The 22,777-nt window shown below is 32.2% G+C and overlaps 1 protein-coding gene across 6 annotated transcripts in view; it reads left to right on the top strand.

Moving 5' to 3' along the window:
* Positions 1–22,777, top strand: part of Mbs (Myosin binding subunit) — a 102,555-nt gene that overhangs the window by 44,734 nt on the left and 35,044 nt on the right. For 5 of the 6 annotated variants that reach the window (XM_065370061.1, XM_065370057.1, XM_065370060.1 and 2 more), the window contains exons 3-9: positions 1,211–1,329; positions 10,142–10,301; positions 10,387–10,531; positions 14,057–14,301; positions 18,426–18,604; positions 18,681–18,763; positions 19,114–19,216. In XM_065370061.1, the coding sequence (XP_065226133.1) occupies positions 1,211–1,329; positions 10,142–10,301; positions 10,387–10,531; positions 14,057–14,301; positions 18,426–18,604; positions 18,681–18,763; positions 19,114–19,216 (1,034 nt within the window). The remainder of the gene's footprint in view (positions 1–1,210; positions 1,330–10,141; positions 10,302–10,386; positions 10,532–14,056; positions 14,302–18,425; positions 18,605–18,680; positions 18,764–19,113; positions 19,217–22,777) is intronic. The other variant, XM_065370059.1, reaches the window with a different exon arrangement.

Genomic DNA, 22,777 nt, shown 5'->3' with positions numbered 1-22,777 from the left:
TCCCTCTCCCCATTTACAAGAAAATACAAAAAATTGTTCAACACTGCAGAAAATTAATAGCGATGATAACCTGACAAAAAACAGTGAAAATAACGAAAAACAGTTAATCGAATGCTAAAATTGCAAAAAATTGCACAAATCGTGAAGAATTTGGAGATCATTCGAAAATGATTAAAAATTGATTTGAAATCGCATACATTTTTTTTAAAATGATTAAATAACATCGTAAAAAAACGAAGTTAGTTTAAATGGTGAAAACTGTCTGAAATTGGAGAACATTGATCAAGTTGTGGTAAAAATTGATGAAAATTGCATAAAAATGTTGAAATTTTTGTAAAATTCAAAACTAAATAAAACTGTCAAAAAAGACATTATAAAAAACGGTTTTAAGTGAAACGAAATTCGTCAGAAGCGATGAAAAATCAGAACTATCATTGTTAAATATTCTACAAAAATTCAAAATTTTGATAAAATAAATCACTCAAAATTATTGAAAATTTCTATTAGAAATGGTGTTAAAATCGTCGAAAATGAAGAATAAAAATGAGGTACCTATTATCAGAAGTGCTCAAGATTCAACAAAAAATTGATCAAAATTTACTAACGAATTCCTTGAAATGTTTAAAAAATTGATTAATACGAGTATTGCAAAAACTTGTCAAAGTTGCATCAAAATGCTCTACATTTTTATGTACTGAGCAAATAGACTATTTTGATGCCGATTGCCATCAACATTTCATCAATAATTTATTCATTTCTTCAATAGCCAAAAATTTTTCCGAAATAATGAACATTTTTTACTACCTATTTTATTGTTGGAAGAGATGGAAGGTGAGGGGGTATGTTTTTGGGAATTAGTCCTTTTTTTCGATAATATGAGATGATAGTTTTTATAATTTGTAAAAAAATTCTGCTGAGATCTTACCGAAGTCTTGGGTTTAGATTTGGAAATTTTATTAAGGTTAGGTCTTGTAATGATCTTGATTTAGTTAGTTCACCCCCTCCCTCCTGTCCATCTGCTGGAAACTTCTTGCCTCCATTCTTCGCTCATTGAAGTATCAAAATGACCCTTTTTTCACCCCTGAAACCCCATTATGATTATGAAATCCATCTGCTTTTTCAATTGTAAAACATATGTAAGCCTATTATTATGAATACATAAAGTCCTCGTATGTATGAAAAATACTCAAGATTACATTCTATGTTTCAGGTATTTAATCGAACAAGGGGCCGATATCGCAGCGGTAAACAATGATGGAGAATTGGCTGTCGATATCGCCGAATCGGACGAAATGGAGGATTTACTACACGCTGTACTCAGAGAAAAAGGTAATTGACTCTTGACTTTTTTTTCACTCGTGTTAATATGTACCTATCCTTTAATTATATTAGCAAATTCGCAGCTAGTGATCGACGATCGATCGCTGGAACAGGTGGCGGAGTTAAGGGGTGGGCAGAAGTGAGTGAAAATTTCATTTTTTAAAGATCTATGTTCGAATGTATAAATTATTACTGGCCGCCTGCCTTATAAAGATAGAAGTGGAATTCGTAGCGTATGCTGAGTCGACGATGAGGGATGGCGTGTTAACGAAATACGACCAAGACGAATTATAGAGTGCAAACAAACAGCAGGCGGTGGCGCCTGGTGCGTTGTATTCAAATAAACTGGTCTTTTTTTGTTTTTATTTTTCATTTTTCAACGTATAATATATTATTATAACAATGTATACGCGGAGTTTTCGAGTATGTAATTGTTGATGAGATATGAATGAAAATGCAATTTTTATTGTGTTTTGGTCATCGAGCAAATAACTCGTCGTCGTTGTTGAGTGTTACATTTCGACTTGGTTTTTGTGTGTGTGTGTTTTTTTTCGTCGAGTCGAGTAGGTATACACCAATGCGCGAATTCATCGAACCGTGTAGATTGCTGATGTGCTGGACGAGGAAGAAGAAAGCTTGCGGTATGATTGGCGGATAGGTTAAGGAGGAATTGTACGCTTTGGGTTCGCTGGCTGTATATGGAGGTCGTTGTGGAAATACTGTATATCTATATCTGTGAAGATGAAAAACTACGACTACGAGTATGATGATGATTTGAACCATGTCCTCAGAGAGCGACGAGCGTGAATTTAAAGGTGAGGAGGGGTGTAGTGGAATTGAAATGGTTCGAGGTACATATTGGTGAAAAAATTCAAGATTTTTCTCAGGGGTGGATTGGATTGTGAGCTCCGATGAACGAATTTGCTTTTTATGATTTGGAGTTTGTGAGAAATTTTTTTTGAGGAGGTTGATTTTTTTAGTCTTGATATTGAATAAAAAAGTGGAAAAAAGCTGAATTTGTCAAAATTTTGCGAAATGAGGCATGAGCGAATGTAAGTGGGACAATTCGTAATGATATCTGAGAATAAAAATTAAAACATGCTATTTTATAGCCAATCAAATTTCTTATCAAGATTGATAAAATAATGATGTCATCATTTCCCTCAATTTCGGTTCGAAATTTTTAAATTGTGGTTTATTTAACGAACAACTACCTCTGCAATCTTATGTAATGAAAAGAAATGATAAGATTATGTAGTAGCGAATGAATCACGAATTACATTGAAAACCCGATAAGCGAAGACACATTTAAATTTAGTAAATAAATAAGCCATTTTAAGCTGCTAATACGAGTAATTGAATAGATTCTTCGGAAATGACGAATTTTTTATCAAAATTTGTCGGACGAAAATATGATGCTTGAGATAATGCAAGGTGATGCAAAGATCGTGTGCAAAATGGAATCCTAGAAAATTGGTATTTTTTCCCGAAGTTCATTGACCCTGAAATTTATTGATGTGAGCTAGATGAAGTACATTCATTTTTTAAAATGAAATATCCTGTTTTTTGATGTTGTTCTGTTTGTTAGATATTAATCCCCTCTACCCTCCTTTATTGACACTTGCCTAGACAAATTGTCAAGCTCGAGTTTTATTCCTCAAAATCAAAATTACTCAATTTTTAATTTTTTTGCAACATTTAAGAATTTTTCATTCATTTTCCCACGTTGAAACGATTCAGAAATGAAAAGTCTTGATTTTTCGACAAAAAGTTTGAAAAAGTGTAACTGTTTTTTCCAAAAATTTCAAAACGCGTCCTTTTTTTAAAAATTACCCAAGTCTTGCATTTTGCCAAAAAATTTTAAAAATTCTTGCTTTCTCGAAAAAAACAAACATTTTTGCTTTTTAGCAAAATGGTTAAAAAAGTCTCATTTTTTTTGCAAAAAATTGCCCCAAAGTCTCACATTTTTCCAAAAATTGCTCTAGTCTCATTTTTTTGATAGAAATTGTAGACTACTTCTTTTTGCTAAATTGTCAGTCTTGTTTTTTTGATAAAAATTCTCACTTTTCAACGAAATTGCTGAGAAGTTCCACTTTTTTCATGAATCACCCAGAATTCTCGCTTTTTTGGAAGATCTTGCCAAAAAGTATTTTTTTGCCAATTCAATTCTCAAAAAATTCTGTTATTTCCTAAAATTGTCGAAGTCTTAAATTTTGCCAAAAATTCTCACTTTCTCGAAAATGACAGCAATTTTTGCTCTTTATCTAAATAGTTTTAAAAAAGTGTAATTATTTTGAAAAAAATTGCCCCAAAATCTCACTTTTTAGACCACAATTGCGAGAAAATGTTTTTTTTTTTTGTTAGTTATGTAATTAGCAATAAGTAATGAACTTCTACTTTTTGCTAAAATTGTCAAAGTCTTGTTTTTTGATAAAAATTCTCACTTTTCAGCAAAATTGCTAAAAAGTCCCTTTTTTAAATAAATTACCCAAAATTAAACGGTTGAAAAAAATGTCATTTTTTTGAAAAAAATTGCCCCAAAGTCTCATTTTTTTGACAAAAATTTTGGAAAAATGTCATTTAAAAAAAAATTAATTACCAATTGTGTATAAATTGCTGCATTTTGCTAAAATTGTCATGAAAAATGGCTTAAAAGTCCCATTTTTACATGAATTATCCTTAATTATCGCTTTTTTTTAACAAAAATTGCCAATAGGTATTGTTTTGCAACAATATAATTTTCAAAAAAATCACACTTTTTGCTAAAAGTGTCAAAGTCTTGTTTTTGACCACAAATTTTCAAGTTTTCTCATTATTTTTGAATTTTTGGCGAAATGGCTTGAAATTGTTGTTTTTTGCAGAAAAATTTCAAAAAAGCTCATTTTTTTCAATGAGTTGTTCAAAAGGTTTGCTTTCTACCAACAATTGGATTTTTGGACAGAAATCGCAAAAATTGTTTCTTTCATCTTTGTTGCCAAAAAATTGCAAAACAGCACAATTTTTTTATAATTAAGAACCGAAACATTTCAATTTGAAATTTGATGTTTTTTTTTGTCATTTTTGTCTGCATTTATATTTTACTTTGTAGGTTTTGCCACTTTTTTGATTACTTTTTAGAGATTTTTTTAGCCAAGTTCCAGAAAAATTGAGTACCAGTTCCCTACGTGTAAATTTTGAATACTTTTGAGACCATGTGGTAGAAATTTTCACTATGGGGACCTTCAGGTTCATTGCAAATTTCAATAATAATGAAGTTATGTCCTCAAAAGTACTTGACTACAATATTTTTTTCTATACTTTTTCATTATCCTACGTTGACTTCTTCGTGAAGAAAATCACGTAATAAAAAATGTCAATGTTGTATGCCCTGTGCCTATTTGATAAAAGCTTACGAAGCAGATGAGATACCTGGAGGTCATGTTCCAATGATACATAGTACATACATTGAAATCAACACTCAACTGTTGACCGTAGGTTGCATGCAATATCAGCAAATTTTACGAAATAAATACCCTCTCTTGCTCTTCGATTTCCAACATGTCCAATCCTACTGCTCGAGCTTCATCGTCATTCTGAGATCTGCGTCGTCAGCATTTCAACGTGCACCCATCTTACTTATCATTTAGGTGGCTATTTATTGATAGTAGAAGATGTAGGTAGCTGATGCTGATTGGGATTCTTCGAAATTAAATCGACGACCAAGACGTATTCCTTTTGAATATTTTCGCGTTACCGAAATACCTACTGAAAGAAAAACGCGTATATAAAAATTCCGCCACGAACAGAAGTCGTCGTGATCACGAGTACCTAGAATCGGTACGTTTGTGATTGCAAAGTGTGCTGTGCGTGTGTGAGAGAGACGAAGACAGAATGAGCGAGAGAGAGATGTTGCATAGAGCATAGAGTATACGAATACGAAAAGATATTACCGCTTTGATTATTTATTGCTTTCTACGTTATCGAAGAAAGATGTTAAAACAGAAGGCTAGGTGTTACGTATGTACTTGTTGCATATTAATAAACACTGTTGTTAACTGTATTTGGTAACTTGCCATATTCCACACCCCCTTAACTACCTTACGCTGCTTTGTGCTTATGGTCTATGCTGGTATAGTACGTATATTTATATTCCAAACTGTGTGTATATTTTAATTTACTACCGACTGCCCATCTCTCGGTACAATGATGCACGTTCTACGAAATTTTGTTTCCTGGATGGGTTCAGCCCTCTTGGAAAGGGCCAGGTCAGTGTGGCTGGAAATTTTGTTGAGATTTTGCAAAATTTCTGATGCGAAAGGTTTTGTGAGCGGTGCGGTGTGGGAAGTTGAAATAAGGACTGGAAAAATGAGAGGTGATCAATTGGAGAGATCGGTATGAATGCTGTGGGAAATCAAATGCAGGCTTTTTCGCACGCGATCTAATGAAATATTGAGCTATGAGCTCGGAACTGAAGTAAAGGTACAAGTTCGGATCATTTTGAGAGAGATCGTTGAATAATAAATCATTTCTCTCGTTCAGTTTGGTCGCAGAGAATTTAAAAACTTTCAAAATCGGGTGATTTTTTTCCAAAGGGCATTGTTCTATTACAGCATCATTGAATAATTATCTAATCATCTTTCTCGTTCATTTTAGTCGCAGAGAAGTCAAAAAATTTTCAAAATTCTGTGATTTTTTTCAAAGGGCATGTTCCAGTTTTTCAAAATTTTAGTGCCTTGATTGATTTTTTGATGTTTGACGAATTTTGAGAAATTCTAAAGAGGGAGTCCTAAGGAGCATTTTTAGCCATTGCTCTCAAAAAAAAACATGGCCCTACTCACAAAATGGCGGCCATTTTGATTGACAGGTCAGCCTAAATCGCAGATTTTGCGTTCCAACATAGGACTTACACGAAAATTTTCAAACCTTACAAAGGTAGATCGAAAGAGCAGGCAAAAATTCATCATTTGACAACATTTCAAGTGCGAAAGTGCCTTTTTCGATTTTTGGTGAATTTTTGAAAATTAAATTTTGGCCAAAAATGAGGGAAAAAATCAAAATCTTACCAAATTGACCTAGAAAGCTGAAATTTGAGATATACCCTATTTTCGACCTGCCAAATCGATTGGAAACTGTTTCAGACCGTTTAGAGCAGTTCTGGAGCCTCCAGCAGATTTTTGAAACTTTAAATTCCCACAAAATTTCATCAAATAGAGTTGGAAAAACGAAATTCATTCTGCAAACTAATTTCAATACGCTACGAAGTCGACTGCAGGTGGATTTCAAGTCATTTTGGAGCCTCCAGCGACTTTTTGAAAATTACTGGAGCCTCCAGTAGATTTCTGAAATTTGAAATTTTCACAAAATTTTATAAAATGGAGATGAAAAGCGGAAATTTACTCTGCACTCCAATTTCAGCACTCTCTGAAGACGACTTCACGTGGGTTCAAGTCATTTTGGAGCCTCCAGCGGCAGCGACTTTTTGAAAATTCTTGGAGTCCCCAGCAGATTTTCGAAACTTGAAATTTCAACAAAATTTCAATTTTTTATACTTTGAGAACAAGCCTCCCTCGGGTGGCTCTTTTTTTGAAGATTCGCATTTTTGTGCACTTGTCCCTCCTCTGTTGTTGGATTTTATGAGAAAATAATTCCTCATTTTTTTTCTTCGAGTCCAATAACAGATGTATTGTAAACACGCCCCCCTCCTTAGTTGAATAAACATTAAAAAAATTAAAATTCCTTTATCCGAAAACTTTCCATTTTTGCATCAATTTTTTTCAAAAATAATCCTCTTTTCAAAAAAAAAAGCTTGTCCTGATTACCCAAGGTATTTCTGTGTCCTTGTATTCACCCCCCCCCCCTTGCAAAAATAAAAGATAAAATTAATTTTTCATTTTTGCATCATAATTTTTCAAAATACGAGTACCCAATCCTATTTTCAAGAAAAAGTCTCTTGCGATTCCTCCGAGTTATTTTGGTCTTCTTGTATTGGACCCCCCCCTCCTTGAGAACAATAAAAATCCAAATAACCGTTTTATAAAATAAGATACGTTCCATTGGTCCCCAAACAGTGCCAGTCTCCCTTTCAAAATCGTAAAAAATTGGAAAAAAATGAAACAATCAATCAAGTCATTAAGAATTTTTTTCAATTTTCGAAGTCGAAATTCGTCCACATAACCACATTTTTTTTCAAAAAATCGTCCCTCGGTTTTCCAATATTGGTCGATGCTCTAGCCGAGGACCATCTTGGTTTTTTTGTGGGGAGGGGAGGGCAGATTTTTTTCTTGAAAATTGCAAAAAAAAAGTTTATCGCCTTTAATTTATTTTGTGTTCAAACATTTTTTCAAGCCTTGAAAGGCTGCGTACAATAGCAGTAGGTATCAAAATATGTTTAGGACGGGGGGGAGGGATTTCTTTTTCAAAAGGAATTATAGTGTTGGAGTAGAAATGGATAATTTTTGGATATATGTATTGGATTTTTTTCGCATCGTTTTTATTATTCTTGTAAGTTGAGGCTAAAATTTTCAGAATGTGTTGTGTCTTCATAAAAACCAACAACTTTGAGAGGTGGGAGCAAAAAAAATTTCAAAAGTAGAATTTGACTAATAAGAGTTACATCTTCCTCCTCTCTCTCTCCCTCTCCCATTTTGTGAAATGGGAATTATTTTCTCATGAAAGTATATGCCAACATGAAAGGCTCAAAATTGTCAAAATATCCGAAGAAATTCCATTTGTTCAATTAATTTTAGTTGAAGTGTACTTCAAATCAGCAGAATAAAAACATCCAGACCCCCCCCCCCCGAATTTCAAGAGCCAAGGTATATTCTCAAATATTGAGATATTTTAAAAATTAAATTTGTGTCAATGGTCAAAAAAAAATTGAAATTTTACCCAACTGATCTAAAGATCTGTTTGCGTTAGATATTAAATTTTTTTTCTCGCTTCCTCCTCATAATTACTTGAAGCGGTTTAGAGTCATTTTTAAGTCGTTCCATACTTCTGCAGGGTATTTAACAGGTAGTGAAAGTAGTGAAAAAGAAGCGAATACCTTCAAATCACTGGGGAAAAAGTTTATTTTTGATGAAATTGGCAACAGTGTTGGAATACGTGACCTTTACGTACTTAACATACTTGTAAGTTTAGCCAATAAATTTCTAATTTCAACTTTTTTGAAAATTTTCTTGTGAAAAATTTGACTTTTTTGATTGTTTTATGTATTTGTGAGGGAGGGAGGGGTGTCGAGTGGAGAGCTTTTTGAAAATTTGGTTGGAAAAAGGGCAGTGAAAAAAGTAGTGATTTTTTCAACCAAAAAAAAATCCGTTTCAGAAAATTTGTAGATCTCACAATTCCACAAAATAATGATCTAATCATTCTAGATAGCTGAAATCACTCGTAAAGTATCTCACTTTTAGCCTCACAAATTGATTAAAGCTAGTTTCGAGGAGTTCCTGAAGCTCATTAAAATGTTTACAACTCAACTCGTTCAGCAGAATTTTCAAAAGATGGTGTAAGAAATACAAATAGAAATATCCGAATTCTTCTGCAATGTTTCAAAATAGCTCTTAAAAATGAACTCTTAATCAATTTGAAAGATCGAGATTTCTTCTTACTACTCAAGCAGCTCGAAATGCAGTTGCATTGTTTACGCGAAATGATGAGACAACCTGTAATCTAGAATCATATCAGTTGTAAGAATATCCTTTTCCTATCCTCATCTCTGGGTTTAAATCCTGCGGATACCTTTTTTTTTTCCGAATCATAACCATTTATCAATACACAGGATGCGAGGAGTCGATGTATATCGATATCTCGTACTCAGCACGTCAATCTCGACCATGCACAATACACTTCATGTCTTCAGAAGCTGAGGCTACATCACCATTAGAAAGAATAAATACGCCATTAGCAGCCTCGTGTGAGATGGTTAATGGGCTCGAGAAGTCGAGATGGAGGAGAAGAAGAAGCATATTATTATTTGCATACGCCTATAAACACGCCACACGGTCTGTTTCGTAAACGATGATGATAATTTTAATAACATCGCGTTCGATGATTTTACAGATTTTTATCTGTACGCGCGTCTGGTCCAATGAGTTGCCCGAGATATTGTATCGAGATTTTTTTTCGCCTTGTCTGCCTCCTTCATTTTTTTTTTGCGTGAGTGTGTGTGTGTTTATTTGTATTTGTTTTTTCTTTTTTAAACGTTAGTTAGGTACACAAGTCGAAACAATTTCTTTCCGCTTGTTATGGTTTTAAATGAAGGATGAAGTGTTGCAGCTAAAGGTACCTATATACACGCTGGTCATCGTCGTCGTTATCGATAAACCATAGACTATACTTCTTCCTTCTTTATTACTGTCTTTCTCACGATATGGGTATAGAGGTACTTACACTATTACCGTATGTCGATTTGCCTGCATGCTGAGATGATATTTTTTACCCTTTAGCGTTAATATGTCCATTAATTGGTATCATATCGAGTAATGAATGTGTATAAAGAGGTGTATTCGCCTCTGTAAGACCAGCAGGGTTAGTGAAAGATTTTTTTTCAATGATAGTATAGGATTAATAATCGTGGTTGCGAAATATACTGAAATATGTACTGGTGAAGTTGTGAATGAGGTAATGTCCAGTTTGAGAAAGAAAAAAAATGATCTCATTATCCCTACAGTTCGAAGTATTCTGATATTATTTTACAAAGAATTTACCTCAACGTTTGTCTTCTATTTAAACGATTCGATTTCTATCGAATTATACGTTCATTGTTCACTTTTCTCTCAATTTCCTTTATTATGGTCAAAAAGTCGATGAATTTTAATCATCGAGTATTTTCTGTTGATTTCAGGAATCGATTTAGATGAAGCTAGAAATAAAGAAGAACAAGTAATGCTGCAGCATGCAAAAGAATGGTTAAATTCCGAAAAATATGAAGACATTCCTCACGAAAAGACTGGTGCTACCGCATTGCATGTAGCTGCATCAAAAGGTTATATTAAAGTAATGGAGTAAGTACTGATTGTTGCAGTTTGTCTTCCTTCGTCTTCTGCTGTGACTGAAAAGTTTAAATTTACTGTTTGAATGTGTTTGCAGTACTCTGATACAAGCTGGGGCAGATGTAAATGCCCAAGACTTTGACGGATGGACCCCTTTACATGCGGCCGCGCACTGGGGCCAAAAAGAAGCGTGCGAGATTTTAGTCGAAAATTTCTGTGATATGGATAAAAAAAATTATGTGGTATGTGTCCCTTGGATTAATTTTTTTTATGAATTTAGATATAGCCTATTTAAGGATTTAAAAGTAAGCTAATAATTGAGAGGATGTGTTTATTTAGAGAGGGAGAGGGGTTGTTGTGTCTCTGTAGAGTCCGGCTTTTGATTTTTTTTCAAATAATGTGTATACCTAAGAGAATCCTAAATATAATATTCTGTATTCTGTAAGGTTAGTCTGAAGAGTGACTTTAAATTAGAAATCAGGGAAGAAAGCTATCTAAAATGTGAAAATCATGATAATTATTTTCAAATTTGAATTTCAAAGCAGTTCCTTGCTTAATTATGAAATATTTCTGATGACGATGGCATCAGTTTTCAATTTTAAATTCTTACGACGAATAGAAGGAGGTTCATCTCTCTTCTGGTCGTTTTCTGGCCCAAGCCCTTTTTTGTTCGATGGGTTCAATTCCTTCGGAATCTTTTCAAAAATTTCTTGGATTGCGTCGAACAGTAGTAAAAAAAGATATGAGTTCACTCAAGAATTATCAAAAATAGACGAATTATCCAAAAAAATTCGAAAAACATGTTTAATGAATTCTTTCGAAAATATCGAATGGAAAATTAAAGGAATTTGTTCGCATGTTTCAAAATAAAATGCTACAACATGACTTTGATTCCATCAAAACTTGAATTTTTCTTGAAAAAAAAAAAGTGTAGAATGAAATTACAAAACCAAATTTTTTACTACTCAAACAAATTTTAACGAATTGTAAACATTTAAAAAATTGTTAATTTATTTTTCTTCGCGTATAATTTTAAAATTTCAACGTTGGTCAGTTTTTTTTTTTGGAAACTTTCAGATCTGATTTTAAGTATCCTTTTGGGATTTTTATTTTTTTGTTCAATTGCCAAAGAACCAAAAGATTTGTGAAAGAACAAGTTGAAAATAGTTACGAAGCATTTACAATTGGTAAAAATCACCGGAAAAACTGATGAAAAATCCAAAAAAATTCACTTAAAATTGTGTAAAATTTTATTGAAATATGTTTTGAATGATATAAGAATAATTAAACATCATTAAAATTACAAAAAAATGTATTACAATTTTACGAAATTGAATAAAATTCAGTAAACACTGCTCACTGCATCTTCTCAAAACATAACAATCATTTCAAATTGTTGAAAATTGATGAATTTTTAAAAAAATTTGACGTGGTGAAAAATGTATAAAGCATGATTAATTACGAGTAGAAACTCATTGAAACGATATGAAAACACTGAAGTATCATTGAAATTATTAAAAATTGCCAAAATTTCAGCAAAATTATAAGAAATAACACAGAACGTTGTTGAAAAATGCTAAAATTGCGTAAAAATATTTTTTAAAAAAAGGGCTGAATTTTTTTGTAAAATTTGTAAAAATTCCGCAAAATTCAACAAAACTTGCGTAAAAATTATAAAAACACGTTACAAATGACATATAAATTGTTAAAAAATGCCATAAACAATTTCAGCAAAATGTGTGAAAGTTTGGTAAAATTTAGCCAAAGTGGAAATTCTACAAGATTTTTTTATAACAACAAAACATGTTGCAAATGACCTGAAAATAACTACTTAAAATCCATATAAATCATTGGAAATTATCAAAAACCTATGAAATTTTAACAAAATTTGTCAAAAATGTAACCAAATTTAACAAAATTTATGAAAACGTGTTAAAAATGAGATAAAAACTCTAAAAACTCTAAAAAATTATCAAATGAAAAGCTGATGGAAATTTAACAAAATTTGTCAAAAATGTAACCAAATTTAACAAAATTTAAGCACAAAACATCATAAAAACGTGTTAAAAATGAGATAAATACTCCAAAAATGAAAAAAAAAAACAGAAATCAAAAAATTACAAAATGAAAAGCTGATAAAAATTTAACAAAAGTTGTAATAATGTAGCAAAATATCTCAAAATTTGTCAAAAATTTACTTAGCGTAAATAAAACACTAAAAAAGCTTAAGATTCATCAAACGTTATCAAAAACAAATTCAATTTTAGAAAAATTGATAATACCTGCAGTGATTTATCAAGAGCTGTCAAAATTTAACAAGGTTTGTCAGATCTGAATTTATGAAAAATTTGGATTAAACATTGTAAAAACATGTTAAAAATGGAATAGAAATACTTTTCAAAAAAGTGAAAATCATTAAAAATGACCAAAAACTGATGATATTTCAACAAAATCTGTCATAATTTAGCAAAATATATCAAAATTTGGTAAAATTTGTCAAAATAAGGCAAAATTTTGAAAAATTCAACAAAATTTGCTTCAAACATGACAACAACACGTTCAAAAAAGAATAAAACTTCTAAAAAAATGTGTAAAAAAGTCATGAAAAAATTACCAAAAACTGATGAAAATTCAACAAAGCTTGTTAAAATTTAGTTCTGTGAAACGTCATAAAAACAACCATTAAAAGCATAAAAATCTTTAAAAATTCAAAATCGGTCAAAATTTAGCAACCGTTATCAAGTATAAATCTGTCAAAAATTGAGCAAAATTTTTAAAAAATTTAAATAAAATTCATAAAACATCATAAAAACATGTCAAAAATGAAATAAAAACACTAAAAAAAAGAAAATGAAAATGATAAAAAATTATCAAGAACTAATGGAATTGGGCCTTTAAGCGAAATTGTAAAAATATGTTGTATTGTTACTTATTTTTTCGAACAACTTAGGTAGGTATCTCTTCTCTCAGTTGTTTTCATTGTTGAAAAATGGACCATTTTATGAGAGAACTTTTTTGTAGATTTCATAAAGTTGTATCGAAATCATAGTTTGAAATTTAAAATATTTCTTCGGACACTTGTGACTTGTCTATTCATATTTCCGAATTATTAAGTACGTTTTAGGAAAATCTAGTATGAGGTGTAGTTGTGCATGAGCACATTTTCCCTTTACATTGGGGGAATTTCCGTTCAGATTAGCCGGAGAGACTTGGACGTAAGTTTCTTGCGAAATTCGTAGTGAGGCATCTTGCTTGCAAATGTTTCTTTTTAATAATTCCTGATTGCTTACAAATCTTTCTGATTTACATCTGCATTTTTAAGTCACTTTTTAAAGGAAGCGGAAAATTGAAATTTGAAACCACATTAATCCATCACCATTCAAATAAGGTTTTTGGACAATTTTATGAAAATTCTCATCATGCTTCTATGTAGAATACTTGACTACAGTTCGTTCAAGATTTAGTTCACCTTTCCGGAGGCCAGGATCTCAAATTCAATCTTACTTAAGACAGTGCAATACGAGAATACCTATGGTTTTCTTTTTCTAACCCATTGGTATAATTCGTACTGTATAAGCACAGGCTGTGCAACCAGGCCACGAAGCCAGTGTATTCGTTTACGCGTCCGGTTTAATTATAGATTAGGCGTCGCGTAACGCGAATCGTTCTCGGTATTACGAGTATAAGGACGATGGCGTGTATTATAAATTAAAATTCGTAGGAAATGAGTTTTTGGTTTTTAAGCGTAACATTAGCAACGGTATCAGAATTCTGAACCGCTGCACCGTCTCTTATGCTTACTTAGGTACTCAGATACAGACGAGAATGATAATTTGAATAATAATAACGATGATAATTGTGACCGAAAACAGGGACAAACTGCGTTTGACGTATCGGAAGGTGAAATGGTACGACTGCTAGAAGAATTAAGAAAGAAACAATGTTCACTGCAAAAAGATACTAGATCTGATATTAACGCAATAGTAAATATTAAAGATTCGCCGAAAAGAAGGTAATCATTATACTAATTTTAATTACGCTAATATACGTATGCTTCAAATCGTCTATAGCATTTGCATAAGTACACATAAGAATAGAGCCTTGGCTACCTCATGTAGCTGCTGCTCGAATTAAACGGTTTTGAAAAATAAAAAAAAAAAGTTTTCGGTAAAGGTGGTCGCTGGTTGGATATGTGTGTCCCTGTCCACGAGCCATCGCAACAGCTCCCTCTGAAGTGTGTGTACAATGAGTTGAAGAGAGAGAAAAAACGAGTACATCGTTTTAACGTTTAATTTTTTTCTATACTTTAATACTTTTCTTTAATACGTTTCGCGCTACGTGTAATTTGTTTTTTTGGCATCGTCGACGAACCCGTTTGGTAGAAATTGGACGTTTTGTACACGTTTCATTGAACGAATTTTATGCGGCTAGTCTGGCTCCTAGTGTACGGAGTACGGATTTGATACACTTTGTGTTCCGATTCTGACTCCAAGTCCGAGGTTCGACTTAAAATAATCGGATGCGGTTACGGATTTAGAATTCGGATCGGGGAAACGTTTTGTAAAATGTGCGTGATTTTTGCCAATGAATCACCGTGTGCGACGTGTACCTACCTTGTTTGCCTTTTGTGTGGGTTATTTTTGGTCGAAATTGGGTTCGCGAGGTGTTTGGCGAACGCCTTTCGTTTCGAGTGATAGGAATTTGTGAGTGATGAAGCGAAAAAGATATACAGGGTGTCCTCGTGAAACGGATGTTACGTGTATGTTTTGGATTTGAGTATTCGGTGATGTGTTCCTTGCATTATTCGTGTTTTGAGAAAAGAAAAATTTTCAATAAATTTTGAAATTTCTTCCCCCACCCCCGCTCTTGTGTTTTCCCTCATATTGATTTCATGTCGTGAAAAGTTGGTGCATAAATTTTTACCTGGATCCATACTTCATTAATTCGAAAAGAAAATGAAAGAATTTTCAATGAAAAAAATTGGATTTGAAGAGCAACTTTGCGTAAATCTTCCTCCCCCTCAACCTCCCAAAAAAATCCATACCTGAAAGTTGTAGGTTTGTGATAATTTTGGGGTAATTTTGATTTTTTCTACATTTTTTTGATTTACTAAACTCTATAAATTTTGAAAACTACATATAATTTCGATTTTGGTCTGTTGGGGTGCGAAACTAGGACCTTTTCTCCTTTTCAAAATAAAAAAAAATGTTCGAGACTGGCTGAATTTTAAAAAAATTTCTAGTATGAAAAATTTAGATTTTTTTCTCCTGTTTTTTTGTAGTACCAACTCAGTAAAAAAAATCAAAGAGACAATTTTTTATTTTTTTGAAAATTTTGAAATTTCGATCCCCATTTTTGGAATTTGAATGATTTATAAATCTAGTTCCGGACATGAAATTTTAGGTATGTTTTTTTCATCTTGAAAGTTTGGATATGTTCAGCGAAAAATTGTTACAAAATGGTTCAGTGAAATTTTAAGCCCTTTAAATTGATATTTTCAACATCGCCACGTTACCTGCCATCCCCTCCACACCTTCCAAACTGCGAGTTTCAAAATTTTATGAAAAAGAATAAATATCAACACTTTTTTTGGAAAATTGACTTGACGTTTTCACAACATTTTCACTGTTACCCAAAGAAAGCCCCATATTGAAAGTTTTTTTTTGAAGTTCTAAAAATGAAAATTTACAGAAACAAATATTTAAAAAAATTGATAGTGGTGCTAAAAATTGTAAAATTTCTGAAAAAGTTGTGCTTTATTCATTTGAACTTTCATTCAGAGTGAAAATATTGGGTTTTTTGGTATTTACAAGGTAATCTTTTGAGCAAACATTCTCCAATCTGAACGAAAGCATGCTTCAGGTGCTGAAGTTCATTTTCGGATTTTTGGTGAATTTTTGAAAATTTTAAATACCTATTCAAAAAATCTGTTTTGAGGACGATTTTCAAACTTTCTCATGTAAATGTATAAATTTTTTGAGCAATGTAAACCAATACGAATGATTACTTCAATTCAACTTCCACTTATTAACAACTAGCCATTTTAGACCATTCTGGAGCCTCCAGTGATTTTTTTAAAATTTTCTCCAGGTATTTCAAATCGCTCTGGAGAGGCCAAAAATGAGCTTTTTAGCACATTATAAGTTTGATTGGTGTCTATTGGACGTCCTTTCGACTGTTTTCGTTGAAAATTTGATTTTCTATTTTGTCTGGAATTTTCAAATTGGTCATAAATTTACTTTTGAACTCACACTCTTGGTTGAGAGGATGTCCAATAAGAATTGAGCGAAGTTGTAGATATCAAAGTTAATTTTTGGCTCTTCCAGAGCGATTTGAAATTTCTGAAGATTATTAGAAAATTGCTGGAGGCTCCAGAATGACCCGAAACTGTGAAAAATTAATCAAAAGAATTATTCATTTCATTTTACTCAAAAAAATTGTGGTACATTTTTATGAAAAAGTTTGAAAATTTCCCCAAAAACAACTTTTTTGAATTTTTTAAGTTTTCAAAAATTCGCCAAAAATCCTGAAATAATCTCCAGAAACTGAAGTTTTGGTTACTGGGGTTTTTTGGCATGTTCTGAGAGGCTACTTAAGTAATAGAATCTTGAATCCATTTTTGGCTTCTCCAAAACGATTCAAAATATCTGGAAAAAATTTAAACATCCTTGGAGGTTCCAGAATAGTCCAAAATTATGTAATTCACATTAGTTTATTTTGCTCAAAAAGTATACATTTCATAAAAAAGTAAAAAAATCGCTTTTAAAACATTTTTTTTTTGAATTTTTTAAATTTACAAAAATTTGCCAGAAATCCAAAAATGATCTTTAGGGCTTGACATTTCGATTATAGGGTTTTTGGAACATACTCTCTCGATCTAGCTTGGTTTCATTCTAATCGGAGTATAAATTCAAGAAGTTCCCTTGTGAGAAAAATGTACGTAAAAAGACCAAGTTTGGTGAACTACTTAATATTTGCAGTTTTTGAAATAATATCGCTCCCGTTCCTACGTGTCTTGACCAATTTCTCAAGAAATGGAAAGGGGCGAGAGGAGGTAGAATCCGAAAAACACTTTCAACTAATGTTGAGAGCGTATTTGAATGAGAAAATTTTTGAAAACAGGGAATGTATTTGAAAATTACTGTGCTCATGAAGTGATGATCGATGAAATTGATTCTGGAAGATTTTCCGAAAATATTTCCTGTTCATTTTTGTCCCTCAAACTTGAAAAAATATTGAGAAATTGCCTTTTCCTCCTCAAAACAAGGTTGAAAGCGAAAATCATTCGAATACAATTTTCCCACTTAAAAATATCCGGATCAAATCGATTTTCATTTGAAAAAATTTTTAAATTCTGAAAAATTGTCATAGAAATGAGGAGAAGGGCGTGAAACTACAGAGTTCAGAATTTTGCCAGGTTTCTTGGGATCATTTCGTTCATATCAATTGTTCTTCCAAGTTCAATTTTTGAGAAATGCTGAAAAAAATCGAGTCACCCTGGTGCTCATTTTGAAATTTTATTTAAAGGACACTTTGCGTAAATTACCTCCCTCCCACCCTCGCAAAAAATAAAGTGGTAGGTTTGCGATAATTTTGAGGTATTTTTGATTTTTTTCAAAATTTTATTTGAGAACTAAATTTTTGAAAATTTGCATAATTATCTTCAAAAATTGGATTTAAAGGAGCTTTGGGAGACCTAATTTTGAATGAAATGAATCCCTTTTTTTTATTCCCAATATCATTGTGCATGAATTTCAAATTATTCTAAAATTGTGCGATATTTGAAATCACCATCTAAAGATTTTATAACCGAGTTGTTGAATTTTTACGTGAATTCGTGAAACCTCAAAAGAACGAATGCAGCTTGAAAATCATGAGGTAGGCAACCCATACGACACGTGAATGCGAACAGTTGCCTACTCTTCTCGAATGCAGCATAAAACCACACTCGAAACATCGACTAAAACGTTAGAAAAACAGCCATAAATTCAAAATGAAATTATGTACTTACTGTTTGAAAAAACGATTGTTAATTAAAATCGATAATGTTTTACAGTTCATTTGTATAAGTGTAGTATTTACGACTCATTTACGTGTATTTTTTTCAATTCCATTACGACTGTTTGATTTATACAGGCTTTCTATGAACGATAAACCATCGCTGGGTAAAGAGAAAGATGGCACGACGGAGAAACAAACGTTAGGTCAATTAATTTTGGAGGAGGATGTACCTCCTGTTGATAAAGTTCCTAAAGTAGAGCTTAAAATTGAGACTGAATCGGACGAAAAGCGTAGAATTGCCGATGAAAATAATGGTAAATTGATCCACGATCGTAATTATTTCGAGCGAATTTTTCAATTTCTATAACTCTATTTTGTTTTTTTTTTTAGATAAAAACATTTGCGTTAATAATGACGCTAAACCGAAGATACGCAATTTACCAGAACCTGCTGCAAAAGTTCCTATTAACTCGGTGAGTTGTGATGTACAACATACGTTTTTCCATAGCCCACGGAAACGAAAATATGTTTCTCGCTGGTAGCCAAGATGGAGGTCGTAATTGACCTTATTTGCTCGTATAAATTTCAATATAGATCGTTATAGCGAAATGGAAATTAATCGCAGTTTAATAAGGTTATATTTTGTAATCGGAACGTTTGAAAATTTAACGAGTATGTCGTCCTTATCGGGTGCATATTCTCGTAGTATATTATATACTCGATAAAAGGTTATTGAACCCGAGATATGCACGGTGGTGATTTTTTTCAAAATATTAGGTTGTATTTACATGTGTGTAATATCTTATGTTTTTTTTTTCCAAAGGTTCCTTCGTCGCCTTCGAAATTAACGAATGATAATGACGATGTTCACGTTCCCTCGTGGCGTAAACCAGTTTCGTTACGAAATGCAATCAGAACTCCGTTTAGTGAGTATATTTTTGTTTTTATTTTTCGAGTACTGAGTAAGGTATTATGATGGAGTGTTTGAGAATTTGTGTGTAGGTATTTTAGTATTTGAGGTAGAATGAGAATTTGGCTGCTTTATTTAATGAATGAAGTTTTTATTTGTTCTGGGTCATTAGAAACAATTTTTTTAAAATAATATTTCTGTTACGAGAAGATTATCTCATAAAGATGTTCATTAAAAAATCGATGAATTTTTGTTTTAATGAGAAATTTACGATTGAATTTTCGTTTAATCTCATTATTATATTTTTCATTTTCCGAGTAAATTGAAATGTTGTTGATTGTACGAAAATTTCGCAGAAGCAATAATGTACTCGTAATTTCCTATTTAATTGGCTGTAGAAATTGTTTCATTCGTGATGCTTTACTTGTTCTCATGAGTCACGAGAATTTTTCATCGCCAATATCTATTAAATCGTTCGATGAAATTTCTCGTGATGGGAATTTTCAAAATTCAAATGTTTATTTTTCTAATCATTGGGAAATGGTGTTTTTTCATTTTTTGTTGCATGGTTGTCGGTTTCTATTGATCGCGATATTGTAATTGAAAAATTTGAAAATTTATTACATGCTCCGACTCCTCCTTGTATCCACTTTCCAATTTTTTTTTAACAATTTCTATTTTTAATGATAACAGTATGGTAAAAGAAGGAGAAAAGAATGTAGGAAAAAATGTTAATACTGTTTAAAAAGTAGAAAAAATAGCTTAAGTAGGTCTAGGTAGTAGGTACCATTATAATTGATGAAAAATTGTTAATTAGCTAGAGCTGCGTATTTGAATTTTGATTAAAAATCAGTTCGAAAATTGTTTAAAATTCGATGAAAACTTTTTCAAACGGTGTGAAATTTTTTTGCTCTTGTTTTATGAATAATTTATACGGTGTTATAGCAATTTTAATAATGTTTTGAAACGACTTTCACATACGTTAAACAATTTTTACTGCATTTTAAAAATAATTTTTTTCATTTTAATCTCAATGACGTTTATGCTACGTTAATTTATTAATCGTTTCAATTCATTTATATGATATATTCATATTTTTTATGCTATTCTGAGTACATTTTACATTAATTCATTCTCGAAGTTATAGAGTTTAGAGGTGTAATCATTTTAAAATCGTTGAATATTTTATATCTTGGTATAAATGTTTATTCGATTGCGCTGCGATCGTCCAGTGAAAAGTAGAATTTTGCTTTTGAAGTGGAAGATTTAAATTTCACTAAATTTTTTTATTATTTGATCAAAAGGTCTCGAATGAATAGAAATTTATTTATTGTTGATATTTCGTATTGTTAATGTAATTGTGTAGATTTTTTTGTATTTCAAGTTTGAAATTTCAAATCATGAGTAGACTGATGAATGGGTTTAATAAACAAAAAAGAATACCCACATTAATGTGAATAAGAAATCGCGATGTGATGAAAAATCAATGCTAACTTCATCTTTTATCAAATTTTTTGTTGTTGACTTTTCCATACTTGATGAGCTGATGATTTTGTTCAAATACTTAGTTTCCTTTTTAAAAATATGTTTTTGTGTTTTTATTTGAAAATCGAAAAAATGCTTCAATTTTCTTATATTTTTTTAATATTATAAAGCTTTGGTTTCTTGAGATTTCAGCAAAATTTGATAATCATTATATCTCTCACACTTGCTTCTTTCAGTTTCATAAAAATGCTTCAATTTTTAATATTCTGACAAAATATCAGATTTTTGTATTGTCAGATAGGTTTGATTATCGCGTTTCTTTTCAAATTTTTAACCCCCTTTTGAATACCAAAAAATTCTTCAATTTCTTAAATTTCTTGTAAGTTTTCGATCTTTTTGTTTGAGAAATTTTTATTTTAATTTTTCCAAATGTTACTTTACTAATCTGAAAATTCTTTATTTTTTCAATTTTGATTCATGTTCATAATTTATTATGACTTGAAGCCGTATTTTTCCAAATAACTCTCCTCCCCTTCCTCTTCCCCGCCCTTTCCAATATTACAATCGTGTTTTGTTGTTTGAAAAATTCCATCTCGGAATTTGATGAAATTAATTGGAAAAATTGTGTAAATTTTTGAATCGATAGCTAAAATTTTCAATGTTGATTACAGTTGCATTCATTTTGTCCAATCTGAATTCATCAGATATTTATTGAGATTTCAAAAGTTGTTTCTTAAGCTGCAAAAAGTTGAGAATTGAGATTTTAACCCGCAGGTTTTTATTCGAAAGTTGAAAGATTTGTGCCGTAAGCTCAAAAAGCTCAACAAAAATTATTGTTTGAATTCTGAAATCGATGTCTAAAATTTAAAAAGTTGATTAACGTTACATTAATTTTGACTAATCACAGTTCATAAAATTTTTACATAAATTCAAAAGTTGCAAATTTGAATCCCATGAACTTGGGTACATTTTTTTTTCTTTCGGCGATCTTTACCGAAGCGAGGCCTCTTTAATGGTGGATCAATCATTTGTATGAGTTGTGAATTGAAAACAAAGTCACGTATGAAAAATGTTTGCGTTTAATATTAGAATCCTAAAAGTTGATATGTACATAAGATGCGTTAAGTTGAGAATTGAAATTTTGACTAGAAAATTGAAATTTTTGTATCATGAAAGTTCAAAAAGTTGCTAATTAAGCTGCGAAGACCAAACTTTGACCAATCAGAATTTCAGTATTTGGAAAACACCCTCTCTATGTCGTCTGTCTGTCAGTCTGGCCAATTAAGGTCATTGACCTGTCTGTCTGACATGTCAAGGTCGTCTGTTCTCCTGTCTTGACATCTCAAGCCGTATGTTTGCCTGTCTGGACTCTCAAGGTCATTGACCCGCCTGCCTTGAGGTCAATGACCCGTATATCTGGCTTCTCAAGGTCATCTGTTCTCCTGTCTGATATCTCAAGGTCATTGACCCACCTGTCTTGAGGTCAATGACCCGTATATCCGGCTTCTCAAGGTCATATGTTCTCCTGTCTGACATCCCAAGGTCATTGACCCACCTGTCTTGAGGTCAATGACCCGTTTGTCTGGCTTCTTAAGGTCGTATGTGTGGTCTTTTAAGGTCAATGACCTGTCTGTCTGGATTCTTCATATCGTCTGTCCGTTCCTTCAAGGTTATTGAACCGCTCGTCTGCAGTGGCGTAGCCAGGATTTTCTCAAGGAGGGGGCAAAACCAGATTTTTAGGCATGAAAAATCGAAATGAGGGGTAATTTTTTGGAAATCTATTGTAATGTGTGGTGATTTCATGAAAATGAAGGTAAAATTATTGCTCGAGCGAAGCGAGAGCGAAAATCTTTGGAAAAAATGGGTCCAAACAACGAAAAAACGTCCATTTTTGCATGTTTTCTTTCAAATTTTCGCTCTCCTGGGGGGGGGGCCATGGGCCTCTTGAGGTCAATGACCCGTTTGTCTGGCTTCTCAAGGTCGGATGTCTGTCTCTATGGTTTCTTAATATGGTCAATGACATGTCTGTCTGTCTGTCTGTCTTCTCAATGTTGTCCTGTCTGCCAGTCTGGCCTCTCAGGGTCATTAACCC

The sequence above is a fragment of the Planococcus citri genome, chromosome 5 (assembly GCF_950023065.1).
Source record: "Planococcus citri chromosome 5, ihPlaCitr1.1, whole genome shotgun sequence".
In the NCBI taxonomy this organism is placed as follows: Eukaryota; Metazoa; Arthropoda; class Insecta; order Hemiptera; family Pseudococcidae; genus Planococcus; species Planococcus citri.
This window is presented reverse-complemented; position numbering and strand designations above follow the sequence as displayed.